The following is a 15,426-nucleotide window of genomic DNA, read 5'->3' on the forward strand; positions in this document are numbered from 1 at the left end:
TAATCAAAAAGTAATCAAATGTAATCAGTTACATTACTTTAATAAAGTAATTGAAAACGTTACACTACTATTACATTTTAAATAGGGTAACTTGTAATCTGAAACCTATTACATTTCCAAAGTAACCTTCCCAACACTGGTGATGAACATCATAGCAAAAACACAAATCTAATGGCTGTTTAAATAATTTAAACACAAATGACTAAATGATTCAGAAACAGAAAGTAGTGCAGCTGCTTTATTTACAGGGTTTCCGGGGTAATGGCTGCATTTAAATTAATTATTATTATTATTATTATTTCTGCAGTTTAGGCCATCTGCTGTCAGAGAGTGAAAGTGCGCTTTCATCCAGAGCGTCTCTCACATGTTCCGCCATGTGCTTCTCGTCCGCGCTTATTTACATCAGAGTGAGCACGAGTCTTTCACACAGCATACAGCGGTGTTGTGCATTTTGACCAGTTGATGGGAAAAGTATTCTTAAAATGCATTCACAATTCTGAATAATTTGTAATATATAATTATTCACGGTATTTAGAAGTGCCCACGATAACAATATTGTGCATATTCATTACCGTGATATATCGCATTACCGAATACCGGCACAAGTCTAACACACACACACAAAAAAGCCCATAGATGAGCAAAGATTCAGACTGTGTACTTCAGTTGGGTCTTTAGCCATCCGAGCAAGTGCTATTTAGATCAGTAATAATGGTAAAGAATTATATTCTACTAGTATTATGTAAACCTGCTTTTGAAAAAATATTAAATTATTTTTGGGAGAATTCTTCCTTTAAACCTGTTTGACAGCAGCAAACACAACTCTTACCATAGTGATTGCATAATCACAATGTATATAACCTGTAACACAAGGGATCTGTTGGTGAATATTCTCATCTTTTAACTTCTCTCAGGGCGACTCCACGCCTCCTTTGCACAGCAGCCCAACAGAAAAGCTCAGGGCCTAGGACCGAAGAAGAGAATGGGACTCAAAAACCAGAGCCCAGTGCAGCTGAGAAAGCCTTCATAGAAGAAAAGACACAACTGGAAGAACAGCTGAAAGATGTTACGGTATTGCTGTATTCGTAGTCTTAGCATCTGTTGTATAGAAGTTCTAGATGAAAATTTACATAAAATCTGACAATAAAAGTTTTTCTTGCTATTCATAACCATGTAATTTCCACTGCACAGCCTGACCTTCAATTGCCCTTGAAGCTCACTGAGGACACTTTTATCCATTTTTATTCATATTTGTTTAAACAAATAGCTTTATTTTTTAAGAAGTGCAGTCAGCAGGGTCATGTGTCAGATTAGTGATGTTCAGAGGATTTCCTTGCCTGTAAATCAGCTGTAAAGTGTACCAGACTTACTCAGGATGTGACTTTGAGTCTCTACACCAGCCTAGTCATTTCTTTACATGTGAAGCATTCAGAGTCATCATTACAGTTAATCCAACATATTGTCATTATTCCTTGTAATATTCCTATACAACATAAATCTGCTGAGTTTTGTAAGAAATTATAGTCTGCCTCGACCAAACTTCCACTCTAAGTAAACTATTCTCCTTTCTCTACAAAGAGCTTAATTATCATAGAGATAATTCTTTCCGATCTCAATAATATGTAAATAGTATCTCCTGAACGTTACTTCGTCAATCGTCACCTATAGCGTGGGAGCGGCAGTAGGCCATCAAGAACCATCTGCTGACCAAAAGGGTACTTGAATATAATTGCACCTTAACATTTGGTTGTTTCCACCTGAAAGACTACCAAAAGATGTGGGAACGGAAGGCTATCACTTTCATTGTTATCCGCAATTTACATTTAAGACGAAACTTCATTTACATGCGGGAAGATGAACGTAATAGAGTATAAAATGTTTGAGCGTAGGATGTTCGTGGTTCATTCGGACTCCGTTGAACCCAAGGTACTACATGTACTTTGTCACTGCTATGCTGCAATAAACATCTTCATCGAGATCATCATCGTCTTCATCATTTTTCTTACAGTTTCTAGAATATTAAAACAAATTATTGCAGGTATTTAAGAAAAAACATGGCAAATAAGTGTTTTTCTTTTATCTTTGTTGAGGGGAGCAGTTTAAAAAGAAATTGGATTTGAAAACTCAGCATGCTGTTTGTAGTTCATTGTCTGATCTTTTTGTTAATTGTCTTTTGCTGAAGGATAAATACAAGCGGGCGCTAGCAGACACTGAGAACCTTAGGCAAAGGAGTCAAAAGATGATTGATGATGCTAAGCTTTATGGTAAGCTATTATAATTATTTTATAAGCAGCTTTTATGAACAGACATTTCTGGATCTGGTCAATTTGTGAAATGTTTTAACTCCCATCTCTTTTCTCAGGAATCCAGGGCTTCTGTAAAGATCTCTTGGAGGTGGCTGACATCTTGGAGAAGGCAACAGAAAGCGTACCAAAAACTGAAATATCTACTGCAAATCCACACCTGAAAAATCTTTATGACGGCCTTGTAATGACTGAGGTGCAGATCCAAAAGGTCTTCCAAAAACACGGTCTTGTTAAGCTTAACCCTGATGGTCAGAAATTTGACCCTTATGAGCATGAGGCTGTCTTTCATGCACCTATGGAGGGCAAGGAGGCAGGTACCGTAGCTGTAGTTACTAAAGTAGGCTACAAGCTGCACGGCCGTACTCTACGGCCAGCTCTGGTGGGTGTAGTCAAAACCCCCTAACAGGTCTTACAAACTATGATGGGTTATTGCCTGGTCAACTGATCGGTTTCTGTAAGTTAGCTGGTCTTAGGCTCCACTGTTTTTTTGTTTGTTTTTGTTAAATGTGCCTCTGAGAGGTGAAATCCAATATATTGACAACTGAGGGACAATGCCAGACTAATCTTTGTGATTAATAATGATTCAGTAAAAAAATAGTTATTGGGTATAAGAGTTGAGTGTGTATGAGGTAGAAGATTAACAGAATCTTTGATTGGATGCATCAGTATTCTCTGGAGGATCATCACCTTTCCAGGGACGTCTGAGATCCAAAGAAACGGAAGCTTTTGAATAATCGAAAGCTTTTAAAGAAGCACTGCAGCATATTATGTTGTTGAACATCTTTTCTTATTATACTTATTTGCTCTTACATTAATTACTTTACTGAAAAACGTTACCAGTTTGGTGATGTCTATGACAGCAGTTGTTATATTCCACTTTTTTTGTCGGTGTTATGCAATTGAATATTTTTCAATTTGTATGAGAGAATAATTAGTCTTCTTTACAGGACTTAAAGTAATATTTTATCCAAAAATAAAATGTATAAATTTACAATAATTTGCCTATTGGCAGTTGTGCTTGCCAACTTTCACCATTAGTTTCATAGTGTGCAAACCTGATGAAATATCACACTTCAGACCACTGATTGTAATAACTACTGATGGGGTTTTTGTGAAGATCTGGGGAAAAGAAGGATGGCCGTTTAAGGCCACTTGAGAAATCAGTCATTAGAAATTGTGGTTGTAATATGAATAGAATTATGCCGTGCTCATGGAAAAATATGAACGTCAAATTTAAAAGGGTATTGGATTCAACTTTTCCATCTAGTACGTGAACAAGCAGACAACTGTCAAATAAAGCATGTACCTCTTTTAAAAATTTAGTCATTATTACACCTTCCATAGGTTTGTTGGTCATTTTTGGTGAAATTTTCTTTGCTTAATAAGACAAAAAGGTTATATTTCAACACTTTAATACAAAGTAGGAAATAACATGACATATGCAATAAAATACTTTCCACATACTCAACATTTTCACATATATCTTTCCAAAATGGACTTTTTAACCAGAGAACAGTCAGGTCACAACTAAGCAAAAAAAAAAAAAAAAAAACTTATCCTTTTTAAATGTCACATTGTCTTTAAAAATTATAAAAATGAACTTGCAATAGTGTCTTTTTGTGATGTCATGTTCATTCTCATATCTCTGCTCACATTTTCTTTCAAATTGTTTTTTACTTTACAAAAATAATTATATTCTCTGAAATAGCATATTGAATGATTTTTAAAGTGTAAATATTAACCCTTAAATAAACTGGTAAATTTTTCCTCAAAAACAATTAAATGTAGGTTGACTAAACTAGTCTTGAATAATGGCTTGGGTACTTTAACCAGTGATCCTGTTTCCTACAACCATAAAGCATAACCTGAAGACTAACCCTTTCTGAAAATGTAAGCACCTTTATACAAATGAAATAAAACGGCAGTGACACATTTGCTTCATAATTTCCTTATTCCTAGTTTCATGAGATATAACACAGTGTCTTCATGCCTACATCCATCATTTATCAAACGGTCACACAGCCAATATCCTACATATGTCTTGGATGAGTTTCTCTCCACGTACAACTGTGCCCATCTACTTTTAATGGCTTTAGTCAAATATTATTGTGTGGGGTAGTTACATCTATCATAGAAATGTGAAGAAAAACAATCGAGCCTAAATAAAACCTAATATAAACCTTAATCTTTGTACATTTTTGATGTGGTACAATTTAATATTAAAATATAATATTAATTACAAGCAAAAGGAATAAAAAGCATCAACCAGGGCAAATATGCTTCAAGGCACACAACATAAGCATACTCAACTATGAATGACTGTTTATGGGACTTTATATGTACCAATGTCTGGGGCAAAAATGATGGTATAAAAGCAGATGAGGACCACCACATTGTCCTTTACAACAGATTTACACTAAACAGTAATTTCCAATATTGTATACATAGAAAAAAAAATGTCTTAAAGTTATACTGTGCCTATCAGTTCTATCTGACTGTTAATATATTAAACATCTCAAAACTGTAAAAAATTGAAACCTTTGCATTGGCCTCTGTGAACAGTGCTTTTTCTTAGCTTTCTACAGCTTTGGGGTAGACACAAGCAGTCAATAATAACATTAAAAATAATGGAAAACTATGTCTCAGTAACAGTTGTAATCTAAGATTTGGTATTGCATGAAGATTTTGCCAAGGCATTTGGAAATTTAAAAAACTAGTATGTAGTTATAACATTCAGTCTCAGCTTATAAACTGTGAACTTGTTGAGATGAGAACCGTTGATGCTGTATTGATTTGTATCCCTCACATTACCCAACAAATAAGAATAATACCCTCTTGAAACAGGAGCATCGTGGTAAATATTCTCCATTGGTGATCAGCTTGATGTAAGCATCAAACTAATACTTTATATAGCCGGGGGGTGTGCCATTTAACTTGAGCCTCTGAAACATGCTCAATGTAACATAACCTCATAAAGGTCAACTCCAACAAATAATAATAATCAAACATGAACTTCAGACATTTAGATAGTATGGCGCATGCTTCATGTGGCTCAACATTCCCACAATTGACACAACAAAATATATCCAACTAAAACAGGCAAATTCAGGTTAGAACACAGGAACTTTAGACTTTTGGCAACCTGACCTAGTTTCCTTCTTATTACAGAACAAGAAACTCAGAACCAATTTTAAAGATCTGCTTTGTCCAACATTAAACATTCTGTTCATACTCTATTGGCAGGGAACAATCAACACCACTGAAAACCACATTCAAAATGGAGGCATTTTAACGTGGGGCAATGGGTTTTTGTGTTATATTCTGACGTATTACATAGGACAAATTACTGGAAAGTTCCCTATGGATACTGATTAAGTACCTTCTATAACCATGTTTATGTTCCTATGAGGAGATCAGAGACCAAAAGCAGACATGTTAGACTGACTGAAGGCCCACATCCAGTAGTGTGGCGCCTACAGTCATTTTGTTTTCACAGGCTTTTCTGAGATGCAATATAAAACAGTAGAAAAATATATTTACAGTCATTATTCTTGCAGCCAAATCTTTGGACAGTGTGGTTAGGCGGCTTCTCGGGATATCCAGCCGCTCTCCGACAGGAAGTTCAGAATCCGTTTTTTCAGCACCTTGTCCAGGTAGCTGGGTAAGCGGCTTTTCGAGGGAATGCCCTGCCTTTTCTGTAAGTGATCTTTGATGATGATAGTCTTGACAGTCAGATAGCGTGTGGGACTTAGGTTCATAGAGTTGCACAGTACCTTCTCCCGATCGGACAGCAGCTCAAAGCCAGACAGGTTCTCGATGGCTGAGAACTCACTGTCCTTCCCCTCCTCTTTGATGGCACTGACTCCTCCACCTCCGCCAAGCCCACCTCCTGCTCCAACTCCTCCTCCAAGCCCGGCCGCTCCTCCTCCACCACTACTACCTCTCTTTGACCCAACAATACTTTTATTTTCTTTCCGTTTTTCCCGTTTGTGGCGTGCCGCCTCGTACTCGGCCGACTCGTCGAGTCTCGTGATGCCATTCCGCCGATAACGCTGAAGCTCCCGAACTTTCACCCGCAGCATGCGCTCTTTGTGCATGTTATCAAAGAATTCTTCAAACTCTCGTTGTGGCATGAACTGGCAGAGTGTCCGTAGTTTCGTCCGTTGCTCTTTCTCTTCCTTGGTGATTTTGCGTTTCGGTGTTGCTGCTACAGAGGAGCCCAGCGACCCTGTCGGAATAATGGAGGTACCACCTCCCAGTCCTACAGCTCCACCTATGCCCCCAACCCCGCCTGTTCCACCTGGTCGTTCTCGCTCTTTATCCTTTTTGTCCCGTCCCAGAAAGACTGGCACTAAATTATAATCACGAGCAATGTTTTTCCGTCGCTGGCGCTCACGCAGCTTCCGCACGTACATGTCCACATGGGCTCGTTTCATCTCAATCTCGATTTCTTCATCATCGTAGTTTACAGACAGGCCACTGATGAGTTTCTCTGCCTCTTGGTCATATTCGATCTCGTAGTCATCACGGAGCGGCATGTATCCAAGCTGCTGCTGCTCCGCCACAGATATGTCTAGTGGGGGCAAAGGGGTAGTCAAACTAGGAGACAGCGGACCTCCGCTGGGACAAGTGTGGTCTGTCACGCGGTTGGGGATGCTGTCAGGGATGCAGGCTTTGCCCAGATTCCCATGGATATACATGCTCACATAATGGTCCATGACCTCCTGAGGGGTGCGTGATGCACCCACATGGGCTGCCATATCCTCCTAACACACAGAAATAAACAAAGATACAGAGTTAGTTCATCCAGAAATTAATATCTGTCATTTACCCACCCTAATGTTGTTGCAATCCCGTGTTGTTCATCTTGAAAACACAAATGAAGATGGCAACTCTGTCTCTTGAGAAGACATGGATTAAACCGCTTGATTCATATGGACTATGTTTACAATGTTTTTATGAACATTTCGAAGCATCAAAGTTTTGGTCTTTCAATTGAGGGACAGAAATCCCATCAGCTATTATTAAAAATGTCTTTATTTTGTGTCTCGAAGATGAACGAAAGTCTTATGGGTTTGGAACAACATGAGGGAGAGTAAATGATGGCAGAATTTTCATAATTGGGTGAAGCCTTTAACATACAGGTCATAATAATATCAACGTTACAAACTCAAACATTAATATTATTTCTTAATACGTTATATTAATGCAAATAAGCTATGCAAATATTAATGAATAACAAAGGCAGTGCTTTCAGTAATAGTACACTGTACAGTTTGTTCTCTCTATGGAAACTATAATGTGCAGCTGTTATGAATGACCAAAACTGAAATTCATTTTTGGGTTAAATAATCCTTAAATGCAATATGCACCACACACCTAGGGGATCTGCTTGATTGTTAACAAACTATTTTCTCTAAGTTACTTAAGTCAGCAATGCATCATTTGTTGCTGACTAAACATGACAATTTTGTGTTGATGTGCACATGTGGCAATGCAAAATAATTTTATTAAAGCCGCATCGATATAGATTCATTTGAGAATCGTACCCAGTTACCAAATCCGTATTGCTCGATGGCATCGAGCAGCGACTGCTCTTCCCTGCTAGTCCATCCTCCCTCTGCCTCGGGACCCCAGAGCGAGAAGCGCCCGCCGTCAACTTGCTGATAGCCATGCCATCGTCTGTGGTTACCGATTTCGGCACCCGCGGAGAAGCACTCCGGACAAAGTTCAATATCTTGGCATTCGGCACAGCGAATCCGCAAATTCGTAACATCTGCCAGGCAGTTCACGCAGTATTTCTTCCCTAGGTCGGCCATATTGCTTACTACCGCTTGTTGTTGGAAGCAGCAGTCGCTTGGGGCAGGGCATGCGCAGTGGAGTATCTCCGGTCACGCCGCTGCGTCTCATTAATATTAATAAGTACAGCGGATGCTTGCGATTGGCTCTCGCTGTGGGTGCCCATGGCAACAAGCACGCGCTCCTGTACAGACACAAAATAGTTTAGGCAAGCGTGTTTCATGAGCTAAACGGTGGTTATTTTAGAGAAATTGCATGTCATTATTATTAGGTTAATACAATTTTTTTTAAAGAACCTTGTGTAAATTCAGTTATATAAAATGGAAGAGGGGTCATTAGAATTAAAACATGAAGAAAGCCTTGTTTTAGAAAATAACACACTGGTGGAAAACACTGAATTGTCTGAGGATCTAACCAAGGCAGCAAGTGCCCGGGTTGGGGAGGAAGAAACTGAAATGACTGAACCTCCTAGTATCTCAGAAGGTGTTGAGGATGATGTGGTCAAGCAGGGTTCACAGCTGGCAGAAGACATGTCTATTGCTGAGACAAGCGAAGCACAGATAGCTGAAACCGAGTTTGGGCACCATATGATAACAGAAAGGGAGGATGGAATAGAACCCCTTATAAATGAGACATTGGAGGACACTGAGGGTCCTGAAATAGGACATTTCATTGACGATCTTCTGTCACGTGAGGACACTGAGGGTGAAGAGGAAGAGGACAGAATTCCAGCTCCTGACCCAGAGAGTGAGAGAATCATCGGTGCTGCAGAAGAGGAGGAGATGGGTTTCAACATCAGTGATGAGGAACATATGGACCTGCTACATGAACTGCAAGCTGAAAAGCTCAGCAAGCTAAATGGTCTGATGCAGACCAAAATAGTAGAATACCTCAGTAAGAAGACAGGTGATAAACATCCCAGACTGGAAGGAGATATCTCATACCAGGAGCAGTACCAAAAGTACATGGTTCTCTTAGAGGACCTGAAAATGCAGCACCACAGTTTCTCTGAGCAGTGAACCGAGGAGCTCCGCCAGCAGAACTTAGAGAAACTGAACCAGGTGCAGCACGAGCTGAGATCCTTAGCGGCACTGAAATATGAAGCTGCCATCAGCACTGACTGGGCAAACAGGCAGCAAAGGTGCAGCTGCAGGCAGACGAACTGAAGCAGGAAGACAAGCTGGCATCTGTGTCTCAACAATATCAAGTTCAAGAACAAAATGTGTCGGCTTGAGACAGAACTTAAATCTAAACGTGAGCTTGCTGATGGCTTGCTGCTGATGGACTTTGAGCAACTCAAAACAGAGAACCAGACATTTAAAGACAAGCTGAAGAAGCGCAGTGAGAAGCCACTTAGGCTGAAAAGGAAGGTTGCCTGCTCTGTGCAGGTAAATGTATTTCCTCAAAACATCACCAAAACATCGGAGAAATTAAAGTGTTTTTTTATTTATTAATTAATTAATTTGTATTTATTTATTTGTTTGTTTGTCTATTTATTTATTATTTATAAATGTAATTTATGTCCACCTCATTTCAGGAGTGAAATTATTTTTTTTGTGGTCATCAGGAGCATGTTAAAAATTAATAATATATTAATATATTTAATTAATTAAATATAATTACAACAAGGTAATATATACATTTATATAAAAACTATATAAAAACAAGGTAATGTTATTAAATATTGTATATAAATATATTAGTAATTAAACAGCTTAATGCATGACTGGACACAAGAAGTCTTTTGAAATGTTGTTTCACATAGAAGCTATTCATATAATATAGCTTATATAAGGACCTCACATAACAAGTTCACCATTATCCAAAAAATGCATTGTATTTAGCAACCTATATGGTTTCATTTTATTTTTACACATTTTTTGTCCCACAACCTCAGGGCATTTCCCACGTGAAAGAGAAGCTGTATTTCATGCAGATGGAGAATAAGGTCAAACACACTCAACTGGCGAAGGCAGATACATTGGTGGCTCATAAATGTGAAGTGCTGACACGTACCCGACAGGCTCGTGACGGCCTACATGCAGATAACCTTAAGCTGCAACAGCGCTGTGGCCTGCTGGGAAACACCACACTGCTGCAGGACTTTGAGGAGAAGGTCTGCAGCAGAGACTAGAGATGTTGAAGGGATGTCACGCTGAAGTGTGCTGGAGTCAAGCAGAAGATTGAGCAAAGCAAACCAGAGGGCCAGTGACAACACAGGTGCACATGCTTCCCTTCAGTAATTGTGTTAAATGTCATGTATAGAGTGTAACTTAACAAAGCTTATCTTATGCAAAGCATTAAAATTTATAGAGAAGTGGAATATTTGGTGAGATATAATACTTTGAATTTATAATCTTAAATAGTACTCGGATAGTATTTATCTTAGTTATTTTATTTTGTTGATTTTCTTGATTGTCACAGTACCAAACAATTGCTTATAGAGGTTAGCACGCAATAAATGAAGAACACATAACTTCCATTATTTTGCTAGACTAACTACTTTAAAGGATGCTGTTGCTGAATTCTTTATTCGAAAGTGCAAAGCAGAAGAAACTCATGTGTATGGCTTTTCAAATCTACCTTATCATTTGACACTGACAACAACATTTTTCATGTTTTTTTTATTTTATTTAAATTTAAATGCTTTAAAGAGGTGCATTAACAGCACCCAAACATTTGAGACTTTCACCATTTTTACTGCAGACTGCAGACTTCGTTTACTTTAGAATTTGATTGGCCATTTGATTAAACTTGATTAGCTCTGCTATGATGTTGCTGTACAACAAGAATTTTACCAAAATATATAATATAATATTATATAATATTCAAGGATATTCATTTGTTGGTTTTGTGTTATGTTGTACTTTATTGGAATTAAGTGTGTAATATAAGACAATTATTACAAAGTAGAACAAAAACAATTTAAGAGTTTCTTTAATCAATCATGAAATTATGATTAAAATGATTCAAATAATGTGGTAAAATAACAAATATGGTGCTAATACTGCTTAAAGTTAAAGGGGTCATATGATGCTATTTTAAAGATCATTATTTTGTGTATTTGGTGTAACAGAATATGTTGACATGCTTTAATGTTCAAAAAACACATTAAAGGAAAACTTGAAATCGCATCATATGACCCCTTTAATAAGTGAGTTGCTGTGTAGGAATCATGACACTATCAGTAAAATCAAGGTTACTGCTGTATGCTTGCATGCATTCTTCTGCAGTAAAAGTACCGTTAGAAAAAGTATTGACATTTAATGCATAAGATTAAAGCTATAACAAACTCAAACAGTAAACCTGCAGATATTTGTCATGATACCACAATAACAAAAAATTATAGATCATCAGAAAGAAGTTTACTGAGCTAATTTTTTCAGCTATGAAACAAGTTAAAACACACTATCGTTCAAAATGAATCACTAAAGATCAAAATGTAAATTTTAATGGGTGTTAATGTAATTTAAATTTTTACTTTTTATTGATTTTTTTATTTTAATGTTCTGACGTAATTTAGATTGCAACATGAAGGGCGGGACATAATGAAGAGCCAAAAACAAAAAAAGTAGCCAATAGCATTTATATGATCTCGCCCATATGACACGAGCCTCTGTGTGATGTCTTGTCTCTGGAGCCAAGCATTGTGTGTGTTTCAGTGGTTCAAGTGACACTGACTCCAATCTTCATTTGTCCCAATGGGAAACATATTTACACTGTCGGAATTCCCAGTGGGCAATTGATTTTGAAAAGACATCAAAATTGACATAAAAAAGATGTTATACATTAAACCAATGTCAGTGTGAGATTAACTTTTTATTTTCACTCAATTACCACTGGAAGAAATTGCCATCCAAACTGAATTTAAAATTATGTTACAACATCTTAAACAAGTCTTGACTAATAATTGATGTCAAATTGATATCAAGGTGCCCGCTGGGTTGTTCACTATCCTATATATAGTGTAACTTGACAAAGCATACCATATGTGTGGAGCATTAAACTTTATACAAAAGGTTTTTGGTTTTCAAATGAAAGAAATACTGAGGAAATAATACACCAAATTTGTAATCTCAAATAGTATCTAAAGCTGTATATCCCAGTTCTTTTCTTATTATGATCAACACAGTGCCAGCAGATGGCGATATTTGTTACGTCAAGTCAACCTCTGTATATTCTAATGTGTTCGTCTTCTAAAAAAATCGATTTTACATATTTGACATTGTGAGTCTATTTGAATTACAGAGGGACGTGCTCAACAAACAAATAATGTTTGGTTTAAGCACGTAACTTTTTCAGCGTCGGAGTGAAAAAACATGTTTCGGGGTTTTTTTTCCAAGCTGTTGCTGCAAGGTGGAACATTTAAAGAATTTTTACAAAACTAACTGCTGACTGCTTCCACTACTAGAAATGTGTTTTCCATTTAACATTACAGGTGATGTTGGTTTAAAAACAATGAGCAGCATATGGCCTCCCACAGGAAATGCAGCTGAAGGTGATATAGGGTCATTGGCATAAGCGGCCGACCACAAATTCTAGTGTTCTGCTGACAGCTCTGAGGTGAGAAACTAGTGCTATTAAAAGACACCACCACCAACACATTCTACATTATACAAAAGACACTGTATGCAACTCTATGGTGATCGTTTAAAAATGTCCAATATGAAATTAAGAATGCTCATATCCGTAGGCTTGTCTCTGGGTCGCCCTTATTTCGTTGAATTTATTTGAGGCCCTTTCATGCTTTAATAATCAAGTATAACTGGTAATGGTTTTTACTCTTTTGGAACTTAAATACACATCAACAGACAAGGTTCTCTTAGTACCATGAATATCATTTACAACTTAACCTGTGGATTAGCATAAATAGAACTTATTAGTAGTAGTACCTTGAATGATCTTGCTTTCACAAGTAATTTATTAATACTTTATGTGAAAAAGTTCAATGCTGAGAGTCTATGCAGCAACTTCACATAGGGAGTAATTTAAGGACAGCTAGCTCTAAAAAAAAAAACTATAGAAGGAGATCCATGCAAATTGGTGATCTTTCATAAAAATGACACCACGTGATCTTGACAGGTTGTATATGGAAGGAACATATTCATTTTTTTTTTTTTAGCTGTATCTGTTTTAACTTGTGCAGCTTACTAGTATTGCCAGTTTAGACCAAACTGGCTTATGGAAATTTATGTGCAACTGAGTAATAGATTTTTTGATGAAAAGATTTCAGGCAACAATACAGTCATTTTGAAATCCTAAATACTGGAACTCCAGTCCAAAGATTTTCTCCTTGTTCATCAGCACTGCTGTATTTTTACAGTATTTTTTTTTCTTTCTATTCTTTAGTCACACAACACTTATTGTCTGTGCTGTGTTGCGTCTGCTGCACTGAATACTATCCTCACTAATTTAAAGGACCTTGTTGAATTATTTGTTCTCGAGTGCAAAATAGGAAATTAATATTCTATGAACACAGAAAAGGTCAATAATTAGTGACACTTGAATTGATAACGTGAACATACATACTTATAATACAATAAATGACCCATTTTTTCCCCTTTTTTCTGTTTTGATTTATTTGATCTTGTTTTGAATAAGCTCTGCTATGCCGTTGTTGCTGATGTACAGTATAACAGAGGAATGCTGATGTGATTTTACAACAAAATTCATCGTTTTGTGTTCCATTTTATTAGAATTAAGAACATCATAAGACTGCTGTTATACAGAATAAAACAAAAGCAAATTTCTTTCTTCAGCCTACATAAAAAAATACTATCATAAATCGTCCCTGTAATCCTAGTAAGAACAGGGTGATTGTTGTCTGTTTACATGTTATTTTGCAGTAAAATTAACGAGTTAAAAGGTAAAACAATTATTTTAGCATTTAATGCAGAATGTTAAAGAAATACTGAACTCATCAAAATATGCAGTTACTTGACATGATGCCTCCCATGATAATAATGAAAAGAATATCCGAGCATTACAGAAGGAGGTTTACTGAGCTAATACTTCACTTAAGAACCAAGCAAAAGCGTTCCTTCGAGCATGTTGATCATGGCCACAGCAGCATCACTAAAGATCACGAACATCGACTGCTTTCATGGCATTCTTCACCCAGCTCAGCTGAGGATCCACGCAGATACGATAACTCCTCTTTGTGACAAAACTGTTCGAAGGAAAAGATCGGTTACTCCACACAGAAAACGTACACACACAGTATAATAGATTTTTACTATTAGAATTAGTATGAATAGGATGACAAATTAAAACTCACATGACTCCAGGTTTGGAGCATTCCACTCTTGTCTCTATATAGGAATCAATTTTAGCAATGGGGATTTTTCTCCCGTAATGATTAAAACAGCATTCGGATGGTAAATTGGCACCTGTGTTGAAAAATATCATTTATGTAATAAATCTGTTTATTAATATTTTAACACCAAACACGTAATGTTAACAGATAAATTGCTTATTGTAAGAAAATTCATTAGATCACCAACTCACCCTTGGAAATAAGTTTTTTTTATATATATATATACACATTTCTATTCACACCACTGAACAAATAAAGTTTTAGGGTGACTTACTGTTGCCCATTACACCAGACTGGAGGAATGCAACCGCCAGAAGACCAATAAAAAGACAAAGACAATACTGACGCATAGCTGCAGATTCTTCTTCTTCTTGAGATAAAGCTGTTATCAACTGGATAATGTCCTACAAACTTTACCCTGGGTTTTAAAAGGTAGAAGGGGAGGGGGCGAGTGTGGTTTAGGTAAGGGGGCAGGTTATAGGTGAGAAAATGTTCCACTGTGATCACAACTGAAAAAAATTGCTCATAAGTCTTACAGGAAACGGTTTTGTGGTTATTTCATGTAGCTAAACTGCACCTCGTGTATGACTCACCATCTTAGTCTACAGAGCCATTATTTTCAGTGTGAACACGAATGAAGTGAAGAGATAATAGACCACGAATATATACAATTTTATTTTTTATATCTTCTGCATTGACAACAGCAAAGGCAGCATTTTTGGACAAAAGGACACATAACACATAAGAACACAGACAGATTAAAGCGTGTTGTGTGAGCTGCATCAGTGCTTGCTCAAATAACTTCTGAAAGCTTCAATAAGTGCGGGATTGCATGCATACAGTCTGCACACATTTGAATGTTCATACAGTGTTGTTGATATAGATGAACAAAAAGCTAACATTAAATAGTTTGGACTGGCCTGTTATTCATATGTGACCCTGGAGCACAAAACCAGTCTTAAGTCACTGGGGTATATTTGTAGCAATAGCCAAAAAAATACATTG

The 15,426-nt window shown here is 37.1% G+C and overlaps 3 protein-coding genes and 1 pseudogene across 5 annotated transcripts in view; 2 read left to right on the forward strand and 2 right to left on the reverse strand.

Annotated features, from left to right (window-relative positions):
• The window catches only part of LOC107653296 (grpE protein homolog 1, mitochondrial-like), a 6,354-nt gene extending 2,730 nt beyond the window's left edge, over positions 1-3,624 (forward strand). For all 3 annotated transcript variants that reach the window (XM_016439967.1, XM_016439968.1, XM_016439969.1), the window contains exons 2-4: positions 915-1,071; positions 2,183-2,264; positions 2,363-3,624. In XM_016439967.1, the coding sequence (XP_016295453.1) occupies positions 915-1,071; positions 2,183-2,264; positions 2,363-2,709 (586 nt within the window). In that variant the 3' untranslated portion in view covers positions 2,710-3,624. The remainder of the gene's footprint in view (positions 1-914; positions 1,072-2,182; positions 2,265-2,362) is intronic.
• Positions 3,625-3,745: 121 nt separating this feature from the next.
• On the reverse strand, positions 3,746-8,430 carry LOC107653294 (transcriptional adapter 2-beta-like). The gene is made up of 2 exons (XM_016439966.1): positions 7,856-8,430; positions 3,746-7,072 (listed from the first exon to the last, which is right to left on the reverse strand). The coding sequence occupies exons 1-2, from the start codon at positions 8,123-8,125 to the stop codon at positions 5,885-5,887; spliced, it is 1,458 nt and encodes a 485-aa protein (XP_016295452.1). The 5' UTR covers positions 8,126-8,430; the 3' UTR covers positions 3,746-5,884.
• Positions 4,089-15,399, reverse strand: LOC107653298 (C-C motif chemokine 8-like). Its single transcript, XM_016439972.1, has 4 exons — positions 14,696-15,399; positions 14,383-14,494; positions 13,870-14,274; positions 4,089-4,099 (listed from the first exon to the last, which is right to left on the reverse strand). Exons 1-3 carry the CDS (start codon positions 14,769-14,771, stop codon positions 14,181-14,183), a joined length of 282 nt encoding a protein of 93 aa, XP_016295458.1. The 5' UTR covers positions 14,772-15,399; the 3' UTR covers positions 4,089-4,099; positions 13,870-14,180.
• LOC107653295 (coiled-coil domain-containing protein 96-like) lies at positions 8,426-10,420 on the forward strand (annotated as a pseudogene).
• Positions 15,400-15,426: the final 27 nt, after the last annotated feature.

Source organism: Sinocyclocheilus anshuiensis, unplaced genomic scaffold (assembly GCF_001515605.1).
Source record: "Sinocyclocheilus anshuiensis isolate Anshui unplaced genomic scaffold, SAMN03320099.WGS_v1.1 scaffold219, whole genome shotgun sequence".
Lineage (NCBI taxonomy): Eukaryota > Metazoa > Chordata > Actinopteri > Cypriniformes > Cyprinidae > Sinocyclocheilus > Sinocyclocheilus anshuiensis.